Source organism: Planococcus citri, chromosome 4, assembly GCF_950023065.1.
Source record: "Planococcus citri chromosome 4, ihPlaCitr1.1, whole genome shotgun sequence".
NCBI lineage: Eukaryota > Metazoa > Arthropoda > Insecta > Hemiptera > Pseudococcidae > Planococcus > Planococcus citri.
In genome coordinates, this window is record NC_088680.1 from 65,236,171 (window position 1) to 65,248,951 (window position 12,781).

Consider the following 12,781-nt stretch of genomic DNA (forward strand, 5'->3'; position numbering starts at 1 on the left):
TAATTAGGGGCCAATGGGAAAATTCTTGATACTATTGGAAATTTCCGGTCCTCGCTGCCCCTTCCTCCTCCAATAAGGAAGCATTCGCTAAGACTCTAATACGTAAGTAAAATCCGAAATCCGTTCCCAGAAGAAGTTACTGGATTTTAAGGTGAGTTCTGAGTCATTTTATTGCGAGTTCTACTTAGGTCATTTCTGGATGTACCGTGAGAGTCACCTCTGAATTATCTCAGAGTCATCTCCGGATGAGTCTAAGATCATGGAACTGATTGTGAAAATTTTGAAATTTCAAGATTTTAATTTTCTAATTAATCTGGTGAACAGAATTATACAAGATGATATTTTAAAAATGTTTCTTATTCTCATGATGAGCCCCGGTTCATCTCCGAATGAGCATAGAGTGACCTCTGCAGTCTGCAGCCTTGGGGCATATCTGGGTGAATTTATGGTCGCCTCCGGATGAGCATAGAATCATCTCCGAAATTTATAATCAGTAGGTAAATATTTTTGATATTGAAAATTTCCGATTTCAAAATGAAAATACTATATTTCAATATAGAGAAAAAAATTCATGAAAAGTTTTGTAGGTAATTATTTCACTTTGATGTTCGACTCAAAAAATCATCCAAGAAAATAGACTGAAAATTAATACCTCCCCAACAAGGTTTAAAAAATGAGAAATTATAGATCCGTCAAAATTGAATAAGTAATCAGGTATTACGAAGTTTTGTAAAATGCTAACGATTCAATTAAAATTGAAAAATACTCAATACTTCAATCAAAATAACTGAAACTCACTTCAGAAAATAACCTACGAGTATACAACTCTGAATCAAACTTCAGATAAATTCGATTTCCTGAAATTAAACTCATAAAAATTCTACGTTTCCATTTTTTCAAATCGAGCAGACGGAATTGAGAGAAAAATTTCACATTTCTTACTTAATACAATCAATCAGGTACATACTACGAAGTTTTGCGAACGACTCGATTAAAATTAAAAAATTACTCAATAAATGAAAATGACAGAAACTCATTTAAAAAAAAAACCAATACAATCAGCTCAAAACACTAGATAATTCAATTTCCTGAAATTAAACTCATAAAAATTCTACGTTTCCATTTTTGCAAATCGAGCATACAAAATTGAAATGAAAATTTTCATATTCCCTGCTTAAAATAATCGTCATAATACAACAACGTTTTCGATATGAAAATTTTAATAACAGTATCACAAAATAAAGAGATAGGTACGCAGTCTTCGCAAAAATAAACATTCAAGAAACTGCTACTCGAATATAAGTTATTACTACAGTTACAATGATTGAGAATTTGATTGTACAATATTTTTAAGATAATAAAATAATATCATCGAAATAATTAATAATTTCGCTTCATGTTAAATTATTGTTCAAATATTCAACCGGTAGAAGTCTGATACTTAAACTTTTCAGTTTCGGTTCATCTATTAAAACTAATACACAGAATAGATATATAAATAGATGGGTCTCGGACATTGTCACTAATTTCCAGCCAAAGTTACAGTTTGTTGCTAAAACTAAATATGTAATCATCGTATCAGTTTCACAATATCCTCAATTTCATTAAAAGATAAACAATTTTAATTCCAATTGTCTCATTCAAAATTACCATTAGAGTAGGTAATTTTTTTTAAAAAATGAAATCAATATTGCATGCACCTTATGATAACATACGCGATAAAACAAATTCAAACAGGTGGGAAAAAAATTACGGGCTAGACAGATGGACACGTAGGTAAATCCTTAATTAATAAAAATAACTAATATGTATGGTTGATAAAATTACACACAAATGCTTAAAAATAATTCCTGCTCGTTCAACGATCAATGACTAGACAATGAGAAATACATACGTGTAAACTTAAAAATACTAAAAAGCGTAACACAACTGCAGGAAGAAGGAATGAACGATGACAGAGTTGGCAATATAAATAAATGTATACGTACTTACAGCATATCAAGCAACTTACGTAATTAATTCATAAAGCGTCAACAATCATAATAATAACAATACAATAATAAATCGAGACCCAGCTCAATAAAGATGAGTATGCAGATGTTTCTGCAAAGACGACAACGTAGGAAAGCTTTTAGTACAAATACTACAAGGATGTCGATTCTCACCAGTATGTAGACGTTCATGACGCCGGAAACTCGAACCATCGGCGAACGCTCTCGAACACATCGAGCAAGTGAATGGTTTTTCACCCGAATGTATTCGTCGATGAGTTAATAAATGTGATTTCGTGATGAACGTTTTATCGCAGAACTCACACTTGTACGGTCTTTCTCCGGTATGAATTCGTTTATGAGATACGAAGGTGGAACTAGTGGCGAAACTTTTATCGCAGACTTGACATCTGTAAGGACGTTCTCCGGTATGTATTCTCATATGTTTCTTGAGTCCGCACGAGTCGACGAAATCGTTATAGCAAATCTCGCATTTATATCTTTTCACTACGATACCATTCGGTCCATGGGTACGTTCATGTTTAACGAACGCAGACCGATCGGAAAACGCTCGGTTACAGATTGGACACTGGAACGGTCGTTCTCCGGTATGAGTTCTTTTATGAGTAACTAGATGCGAATTTGAAGAGAATAGTTTGAAGCAAACGTCGCATTCGTAGGTTTTTGCATTTTTATGATAACGATCGTGGTTGAGTAAAGCGGAAGCCGAAGGATACCCTTTGCTGCAAACCTGGCAATAGAATCGCTCGGTGCTGAGCGGATCTCTGATCAGGTTTATAGCTTGGTTCGAGTCGTGTTCTAGTTTCAGAGGTTTTTCATCGACGCCTTCGTCCGATAACGTAGGCGATTCTTCTTCTTTCGATATATAAGTCATGTTATCTGATAGAATCTCGTCGGATGTGGGACTAAATTCGTATTTCATCGATAAAAGTCCGTCTTCGTTACGAGAGAAATCATCCAGCATGTCTTCTTTTCTGTGGAAAGAGTAAAATAGGTATTGTAAAACACTACTAATACTTTGAAATACTAAATTCAAGAGTTTACTAACCCATCACTGTTGATGGGAAAATGTAACGGAGATAATGGATCCGAATCCATGCCATTCATCCATGGTGGAATGTACGAGCCAGTACTAAACAGCACAGCTGGATCTAAAGGAATACTGCTTATGTTTGTGATATTCGTCTAAAATTTGAAATCAAAATCAGTAAACGAAACATAGATGTATTATTTCTGAAAACTGAAATTCTTATTACTTTGACGAAAGAGTTTTTTCTATTCATCAGGAAAGTTTTCGAAGACAGAGTGGAATCATTATTGGTCAAATCCATTCTATTCGAGATGCTGTACGTAAGATGAAATACTCTGTAACACAATAATAATGAAACACATTTCGTGATAACTTTATGTAGGTAGCATCATTTTTCTAGCTTTTGTAAAGCATTGAATCATATAGGTAAAGTAATATGTAATGGTACAGTAAACGAAATACTCGAATACTTACTTCAAAAAGTAAAATATTCCAAATATTCTGTCAGGTTACAAAGAGAAGATGTAACACTCAGGAAACTTGACTCGAAGCAGGTCTAGATAATCTCATAGTGTAACTTTTGGAATTATATTTCAGTTTTTATATTTACAGAATTATCCAGAGAACGGAAATGAGAAGTGTATTTTTACTACTAATTTATTAATTTACTCAATTATGGCCTGGAAAATGGGCTGGAAAAACAAAAAAGGCATTTCCTTGAGCTGATAAGTTGATAACAAAACAAAACAATTCTCACGTAGAAGGGAAAGAGGAGGAGATATTGAACCAGAGTCTGTTTTGTCAGATTGTAAGTGGATGAGGTGCACTGGTTTTTGTTCAGGAAATCAGGATTCACAAATTGAAATTAGCGCACTAGTTTTGTTGGTCCTTGCTTGGTCGTGTTTATTAAATTAACTTTATTAATAATTAATCATTACTAGGGCTAGAATTTTTCAGTGCAAAAATATTCTGATTGGCTAAAAAATTAAACTTGATTCAGCTTTTGAAAAAAAAAAAAAAAAAAAAAAAAAAAAAAACTGAAAAAAGTGACAGGAATTTTGGAAAAAAAAAATTAAAAGTATACCTCCCCCCCCCCCAAGTAACAAAGATATCCTGTTTATTATTATTCGACTGCATTCGTTCGTTTCAGTTTTGAATTTTTTATTAATAATTCATTTTAGTTTGAATCATTCAATGTTCCACTTTTACTTCGATTCGATGTCTTTAATTCAAATGCTAAAATAAAAATTATTATATCGATTCTGTTTTGTACATTTTTATTTTTTAAATTTCAATATTTTCAATACAAAAATGAAAGAATAGAAGCTAGTTACCAACTAAAGAAAGTAGGAATATGAATAACGAAAAATTGAAACTTGTAACTTGTAAGGTGTTTTGTAAGATAAGGATAACTTAAAAAATAATGAAAAAAATGACTTAATTGAGTTAATTTTCAACTTTTTACATTAAAAAAAAAATAAAGACAGGTATCTACTACAACAATGGCATCGTTATAGTTTCTCGATTCTTGTTTACTGTTCCTGAAATGAAATACACATCAAATTAAAACGTATAAGTAAATGATTATTTTTCGAATATGGTTAGGTACCTATACATTTCATGTCTACTCACCAAACAGATCTTAATTACAATTGTGTAAAAAGCCACCGTTGCCATTCCACGAGCCACATATGAAACATACTCGATCGTCTTAGGCCTATATTGTATACTCTCCAGGATCATCTGATCAAGTTCCCTCTGCACCCTCTCCATTCGTGCCCCCTGCCGTTCCATTTGAGCCAAAATTCCTCCCAATTGTGTGTTTATATTTACGAGACCGTTGTAGAGCTCTTTCACTGAAATAATAAATATATGTATTACACATTATGTTAGTGTTAATTCTTGAATGCTCAGCAACTTGCAACTAGGTAAATCAAAAGATTTTGATTCTGTTGCGCTATGTTAACCAATCATGCACCATTAACAAATAAGCGACTTCGGACTTTTTATTAAAAAATTTCAAGTTGCGAGTTGTAAGTTGCTGCCTACTAACTCTTCTATTTTATTATTGGTTATTTAGTATGTATGCATCAACTTACACGTGTAACTGTCCGTTAACTTTTGAGACGAGTTTACTCGTACTACATTACTGCTAAATCGAAGACCTGGACCTCGAACCAAAAACTTATTAAATTGTTTCGTCGCTACAAATCGTAACATCTTGAAAGAAATGTCTTCTTTAAAAAATCTCAACTAGGTACGATAAACTTTAAATCAAACACTACTAATTGATCTATAAACAATTTGAGATCCGTTTGAATTTGACTTTGACCACGTGTGAATGTGTACTGTGTACTGCGTACGAGTATAATGTAATATGTAAATGGAGCAGAGATCCTTATCAATTTCCATGTTATTGCACAGGCAAGGCAACAGGTTGTGAAATACCTTTTTGAATAGGTATCATTCGAAAAGTCAACCAATCACAACGCTCCAAAACGAGAACTACGCAAGCTGCAGAGTTGTGGCATCAGCCGTTGATTAAATACCCAGCAATCAAAAATTCTCTGTATCTGTATATCTGCATGATGAATGATGAAAATTTCAGAAAAGTAACGTATACCGATGAAATTTAATTGCATCGTCAAATAAGTCTTGATTTTTTTCAAACAATGACAAAAAACTCGCTTAAAAAATGTCATTTTTCTGATTTTTCCTCAGAATTTCCAAGAATTTTCCTTTTTTTTTTAAATTTTAAATTAGGTATCCAAAGTTTTGATTTTGACGAAAAATCAATTTTTCTTTGGCTAAAATTATCAAAGTCTTGCTTGCTTTATGCCAAAAATTTTCAGTTTTTCGAAAATAAAATATATGTTTTGCTTTCTAGCAAAATAACTAAAAAAAATTTTCGTTTTTTTACAATACTTCCTGTTTCTAAGATTACCCAAGTCTTTTGTTGGCAAGGGTGGTTGAAGAGCTGTGGTGATAGTTGGAATGAGTGGGGAGAAGAGTTGCATATTAAGATATTTTTTTGTACTGTCCTTCTTCGTTCATTCATTGTCGCAGTTGTAATTTTAGCTTAATGGTGCAAGCATTAGAGCTTGGGTTGGGCGAATTTTCCAATTTTCCATGTTTAAGATGAATGTATTTTCACAATCATTATTCAAAAGTCTCATATTAATCGCGTTTTCTCAATCGTGTAGAATTTTTTCTCCAAGGTTAACATATCTCGTCATTATTTACGCATCGATTCGCAATTTCGTAAAATAAAATACGGAATAAAAAATCTCTCGCAAACATCGTATAGACCACAATCCATACACGAAAAAGTGCTCTAGAAGTTGATTTTGTATTTTTTTTTCGGGAACCAAAAAAACGCGCTGCCAAAATGAAGGTACTATGTTCCCCATTCAGAAAAGTGCAATTTTGAAATTTTTCCCTTGCACAAATGGGGGGTAGACCCTCAAAAAGGTGATTTTGGGGACATGGTCGGAACCAAAAAAACTCGACGGGGTTGTATTGGGGGACTTCTCCCGATACCAAATATGTGATTTTTTTCCGTGACACCCTGCACAACTGCATATTATGGCACTTTGGATGCGATTTTTATGCATTTTTGGCCAATTTCGACGATAAAACGGCTCTTATGACCAGAGTATGGCCTGGAACCAACGGATTCTTGGACGTGTGTTAAACGAGGATATTTGAAGCCCAACTACGCAAAAACGGTGAAAAAATACTTGCACAACGCGATTTTATGCGCACTAATGGGTTTGTCAGCTACCCCCCACCACCAGAATTCCACAATGCATTATATATCCGATAATATCGATGCGACCTATCAAAATGATATAAAATTTCGCGCTGAACTCTAAAATCGCAAGCATTTTTCATTTCCACCCCCGCATGATGGCGTTTTGCCCCCCCCCCCCCAACTGAATCCAACTGTGATATTGAACACATTTTGCATATTTCGCGTTGATGGTGAGGATTTATGTGTACGCAATCAGAATGAATCTCATATTCGTTATTTGGGAATATTTTTGCTTCAAAATTTTTCATTCAACCTTCCCCCCCTCCCCTCCCATTTCAGGACTATGTTAGAACATAGATTTTAAAACATAGACATGACCCATCGAAATGGTATAAAATTTGGAAAAAACGAAATGAAATGAGAAAAAAACAGAAAATTAAGAACAACGAGAGAAAATACGAAAAAATAAGAAAATTGGAACAAAAATGAAACATGAAAAAAAAACCAGAAACATGCCCAGATAACGATTGTGAGAATCATTTGAATTAGGTACACATAAATCCTCATATATTGACGCGTAATGTGCAAAGTGTCCAATTTCATAGTTGGCTTTATGGAGGGAGGGGGAAAAACTCCACGAGGGGGTACAAATGAAAAATGATTGCAATTTTCGAGCTCAGCGCAAAATTTTATACCATTTCGATGGGTCATGTCTATGTTTTAAAATCTATGTTCTAGCATAGTCCTGAAATGGGAGGGGAGGGGGTGAAGGTTGAATGAAAAATTTTGAAGCAAAAATATTCCCAAATAACGAATATGAGATTCATTCTGATTGCGTACACATAAATCCTCACCATCAACGCGAAATATGCAAAATGTGTTCAATATATCATAGTTGGATTCAGTTGGGGGGGGCAAAACGCCATCATGCGGGGGTGGAAATGAAAAATGCTTGCGATTTTAGAGTTCAGCGCGAAATTTTATATCATTTTGATAGGTCGCATCGATATTATCGGATATATAATGCATTGTGGAATTCTGGTAGTGGGGGGTAGCTGACAAACCCATTAGTGCGCATAAAATCGCGTTGTGCAAGTATTTTTTCACCGTTTTTGCGTAGTTGGGCTTCAAATATCCTCGTTTAACACACGTCCAAGAATCCGTTGGTTCCAGGCCATACTCTGGTCATAAGAGCCGTTTTATCGTCGAAATTGGCCAAAAATGCATAAAAATCGCATCCAAAGTGCCATAATATGCAGTTGTGCAGGGTGTCACGGAAAAAAATCACATATTTGGTATCGGGAGAAGTCCCCCAATACAACCCCGTCGAGTTTTTTTGGTTCCGACCATGTCCCCAAAATCACCTTTTTGAGGGTCTACCCCCCATTTGTGCAAGGGAAAAATTTCAAAATTGCACTTTTCTGAATGGGGAACATAGTACCTTCATTTTGGCAGCGCGTTTTTTTGGTTCCCGAAAAAAAAAATACAAAATCAACTTCTAGAGCACTTTTTCGTGTATGGATTGTGGTCTAGTAGCAATATTGTGTTAATTTTTGGAATTCTCATTAATTGGAAAAAACAACGAATCGAATTCATTTAGTATTTTTCACGTGAGTTCGTCGCTTTTCCTCTGACATGGGCTCATCAGTTTGGTGTGATTGAAGAGATCTACGCATCTCGGCGTATCCTCAGAAATAACGTAAGTATTTCAACGATCATTTTTGCTAAATAGGTAGGTACCTTTTTTGCTGAAATCGCTTAAATGTATTTTTTAGTTTTTCTAAAAATGTCGATCAATCATTTCGATTGGTCGCGTGGAACTTGTTCAAAAATCCTAAAAATCATTCTATTAGCAAGGTAACGTATCATTCTAAGATTCATATGCCCAAGTTCATTTTTCGATTTTTGGCGAATTTTTGAAAATTCAAAATTGACTGTTTTTGGCTATTTATGCTTTTTTTAAAAAAAGTACGTACGTGATCAATAAAAATGGTCAAAATAAGTCCCAAAACTAATATTAAATACCCGAATCCAAATTTCACCATTTCCAGTCATTCTGGAGCCTCCACCGCGATTTTTCAATTTCTCCAGAATATTGAATTTGCTCCAGAAAACGTGGGTATGCAGTTGGGCAGCTAAAAATCGAGTTGTATGTTACACTCGACCTGTTTAACGAGTTTATCCACATTTGAACCGATTTTGAGAATTACACCTCAAAAGTGGCTTTTTGAGCAGCTTTTTTCAAAATTAAAAAATCCAAAAAATCAAAAGTTTCCCATTTGTGTGAAAATTTTTGAAATTCACGCGAATCGCTGTATTTTGTCCAAAACTAACCCCCCAAATTCAAATTTCACAATATCCAGCCATTCTGGAGCCCCCAGCGCGATTTTTCAATTTCTCCAGAATTTTGAATTTGCTCCAGAAAACGTGAGTATGCAGTTGGACAGCTAAAAATCGAGTTGTATATTACACTCGACCTGTTTAACGAGTTTATCCACATTTGAACCGATTTTGAGAATTACACCTCAAAATTGGCTTTTTGAGCAGCTTTTTTCAAAATTAAAAAATCCAAAAAATCAAAAGTTTCCCATTTGTGTGAAAATTTTTGATATTCACGCGAATCGCTGTATTTTGTCCAAAACTAACCCCCCAAATTCAAATTTCACAATTTCCAGCCATTCTGGAGCCTCCAGCGCGATTTTTCAATTTCTCCAGAATTTTGAATTTGCTCCAGAAAACGTGAGTATGCAGTTGGGCAGCTAAAAATCGAGTTGTATATTACACTCGACCTGTTTAACGAGTTTATCCACATTTGAACCGATTTTGAGAATTACACCTCAAAAGTGGCTTTTTGAGCAGCTTTTTTCAAAATTAAAAAATCCAAAAAATCAAAATTTTCCCGTTTGTGTGAAAATTTTTGAAATTCACACGAATCGCTGTATTTTGTCCAAAACTAACCCCCCAAATTCAAATTTCACAATTTCCAGCCATTCTGGAGCCTCCAGCGCGATTTTTCAATTTCTCCAGAATTTTGAATTTGCCCCAGAAAACGTGAGTATGCAGTTGGGCAGCTAAAAATCGAGTTGTATATTACACTCGACCTGTTTAACGAGTTTATACACATTTGAGCCGATTTCGAGAGTGACACCTCAAGAGTGGTTTTTTGACCAGCTTTTTTCACAATTAAAAAATCCAAAAAATCAAAAGATATAACCGTTAGTGAAGAATATTTTGAAATTTGCGCGAATCGCTGTATTTCTGCAAGATCAACTAACCCCCGGAGCGCCAACTCTACCATTTCCAGCCGTTTTGGAGCGAGAGTGACACCTCAAAAAACCACTCTTGAGGTGTTGTATAAACTCGTTAAACATGTCGAGTGTAATATATAACTCGATTTTTAGCTGCCTAACTTCATATTAAGTTATTCAAGCCTTCTGGAGCAAATTCAAAATTCTGGAGAAATTGAAAAATCGCGCTGGAGGCTCCAGAATGGCTGGAAATTGTGAAATTTGAAGTTGGGGCGTTAGTTTTGTACAAAATACAGCGATTCGCGTGAATTTCAAAAATTTCCACACAAACGGGAAACTTTTGATTTTTTGGATTTTTTAATTTTGAAAAAAGCTGCTCAAAACGCCACTTTTGAGGTGTCACTCTCAAAATCGGTTCAAATGTGGATAAACTCGTTAAACAGGTCGAGTGTGATATACAACTCGATTTTTAGCTGCCCAACTGCATACTCACGTTTTCTGGAGCAAATTCAAAATTCTGGAGAAATTGAAAAATCGCGCTGGAGGCTCCAGAATTGATGGAAATTGTTAAATTTGAATTTGGGGGGTTAGTTTTGGACAAAATACAGCGATTCGTGTGAATTTCAAAAATTTTCACACAAATGGGAAACTTTTGATTTTTTGGATTTTTTAATTTTGAAAAAAGCTGCTCAAAACGCCACTTTTGAGGTGTCACTCTCAAAATCGGTTCAAATGTGGATAAACTCGTTAAACAGGTCGAGTGTAATATACAACTCGATTTTTAGCTGCCCATTTGCATATTCACGCCTTCTGGAGCAAATTCAAAATTCTGGAGAAATTGAAAAATCGCGCTGAAGGCTCCAGAATGGATAGAAATGATGAAATTTGGATTTGGGTAATTAATATTAGTTTTTGGACTCATTTTGACCATTTTTATTGATCACATAGGTATACGTACTTTTTTTTAAAAAAGCATAAATCGCCAAAAACAGTCAATTTTGAATTTTCAAAAAATCGCCAAAAATCGAAAAATGAACTTGGGCAGCTGAAAATTCGGTTTTGGGGGTTTTAGAATATGCTCTTTCCAAAAATTGCGGTCCCGTTCAAATCGGAGTGTGACACCTCAAGAGGTTCCCTTGTTAGATAACTGTACATACAAACATGATCGTTTATTGGAAAGCTATAATGTACAATGCAAGTGTTTATACTCGTATATGTACCTACAGATTATAATCGAATTATAGTACTTCTACCTATACGTAGGTAGGTATATGTAGTAAATAATATTGTTGATTGTTGATTCTTGTTTACTATTTCTGAAATAAAATACACATCAAATTGAAACGCATAAATGATTATTTTTTTCGAATAATTATGTAGGTAATTCATGTCTACTCACCAAACAGATCCTAATTACAGTTGAACCACATATTAGTATAACCACCGTCATCAGTGTCACCACTCCTCCGAGAGCGAAATCTGTCATATCAGTATCAGTCTTAGACCTACGTAAGCTGTTCCGCAGTGCCTGATCAATTTTCCTCTCCAAGTCCTCCATTTGTACCCCCAGCCTCTCCAGTTTAGCCTCGATTCTGTTCAAACGTGTATTCGTATCTCGAAGCAGGATGTCTTCCACTGAAATATCAAATAGGTATTACACATTCTGTTAGTGTTGATTCTTGGAAGCTTAGCAATCTTGCAACTGAATCAAACGATTTTGATTCCGTTGCGCAATTTTTAACCGCAATTATGCATTATTCACCAAGCGACTTCTTATAAAAAATTTCAAGTTGCGAGTTGTAAATTGCAGCCTTACTTATGTAGGACTGCCTAACTACTCTTTTATTTTACTATTGATTATTTTATTTAGTATTAAGGTATGTACTATGCAACTTACACGAGTAAGGGTAACTGATCGGTATCTCTGGAAGCGAGTTTAGATAGCTGATAAATCGAAGACCTCGATCTCGAACCAAAAACTTGCTAAATTGTTTCGTCGTGACAAATCGTAACATATTGAAAGAGACACTTGTTAGAAAATCTCAACTGTAATATTACAAAACTTCGAATCAATCACTAATTTGATCTATAGACAATAATTTGAGATACGTTTAGATTTGACTTTGACTACGTGTGAATGTGTAATGTGTACTCTGTACTGCATATAACGGTACCTGTAATGGAGCACCGATCCTTCAATTTTCGTAATTGCACAGCCACAGGCAAGGCAACAGGTAGAATATCTTTTTGAATAGGTATCATTTGAAACGTCAACCAATCACAACGTTCCATGCAAAACGAACTACGCAAGCAGCAGAATTGTATAGCGTCAGCCGTCAGTTGATAACTGCCATCGAGCAAAAAATCTCCATAATTTGTGATGAATGATGAAAATTTTGGAAAAATAACGAGAATACCGATGAAATTTAATTGTATCGTCTGAAAGTCTCGATTTTTTCCAAACATTGACCCAAAAAACTCGCTTTTTAGAAAAGTTGCTGAAAAATTTCATTTTATCCCGGATTCCAAAGAATTTTACTTTAAAAAAAAAAATTGTCCAAAGTTTTGATTTTGACAAAAAATTAATTTTTCTTTGGCTAAAATGGTCAAAGTCTTGCTTACTATTTGTAAAAAATTTTCGGTTTTTCGAAAATAAAAAATGTTTTGCTCTCTAGCAAAATGGCTAAAAAAATTGTTGTCTTTTTACAAAATATTTTTAAATGGTCTCACGTTTTTC

At 34.5% G+C, this 12,781-nt stretch overlaps 1 protein-coding gene and 2 long non-coding RNA genes across 3 annotated transcripts; all 3 read right to left on the bottom strand.

Annotated features, from left to right (window-relative positions):
- Positions 1 to 1,202: 1,202 nt before the first annotated feature.
- Positions 1,203 to 3,795, bottom strand: LOC135843689 (zinc finger protein interacting with ribonucleoprotein K-like). Its single transcript, XM_065361653.1, has 4 exons — positions 3,517 to 3,795; positions 3,269 to 3,377; positions 3,061 to 3,197; positions 1,203 to 2,986 (listed from the first exon to the last, which is right to left on the bottom strand). Exons 2-4 carry the CDS (start codon positions 3,341 to 3,343, stop codon positions 2,077 to 2,079), a joined length of 1,122 nt encoding a protein of 373 aa, XP_065217725.1. The 5' UTR covers positions 3,344 to 3,377; positions 3,517 to 3,795; the 3' UTR covers positions 1,203 to 2,076.
- A 507-nt stretch (positions 3,796 to 4,302) lies between these two features.
- Positions 4,303 to 5,426, bottom strand: LOC135844391 (uncharacterized). The gene is made up of 3 exons (XR_010558516.1): positions 5,142 to 5,426; positions 4,675 to 4,898; positions 4,303 to 4,583 (listed from the first exon to the last, which is right to left on the bottom strand). It is a non-coding gene; the product is annotated as an uncharacterized LOC135844391 (long non-coding RNA).
- A 5,772-nt stretch (positions 5,427 to 11,198) lies between these two features.
- On the bottom strand, positions 11,199 to 12,228 carry LOC135844369 (uncharacterized). Its single transcript, XR_010558510.1, has 3 exons — positions 11,942 to 12,228; positions 11,444 to 11,679; positions 11,199 to 11,360 (listed from the first exon to the last, which is right to left on the bottom strand). It is a non-coding gene; the product is annotated as an uncharacterized LOC135844369 (long non-coding RNA).
- Between the last annotated feature and the right edge of the window lie 553 nt (positions 12,229 to 12,781).

What these genes read in the sequence shown, in the direction of transcription:
- LOC135843689 (XM_065361653.1), bottom strand. Translation starts at nt 3,343, where the DNA reads ATGGATTTGACCAATAATGATTCCACTCTGTCTTCGAAAACTTTCCTG. An exon ending in GAAAAAACTCTTTCGTCAAA is followed by an intron (nt 3,198 to 3,268) that starts GTAATAAGAATT and finishes TTCAAATTTTAG; the next exon opens with ACGAATATCACAAACATAAG. An exon ending in TTTCCCATCAACAGTGATGG is followed by an intron (nt 2,987 to 3,060) that starts GTTAGTAAACTC and finishes CTCTTTCCACAG; the next exon opens with AAAAGAAGACATGCTGGATG.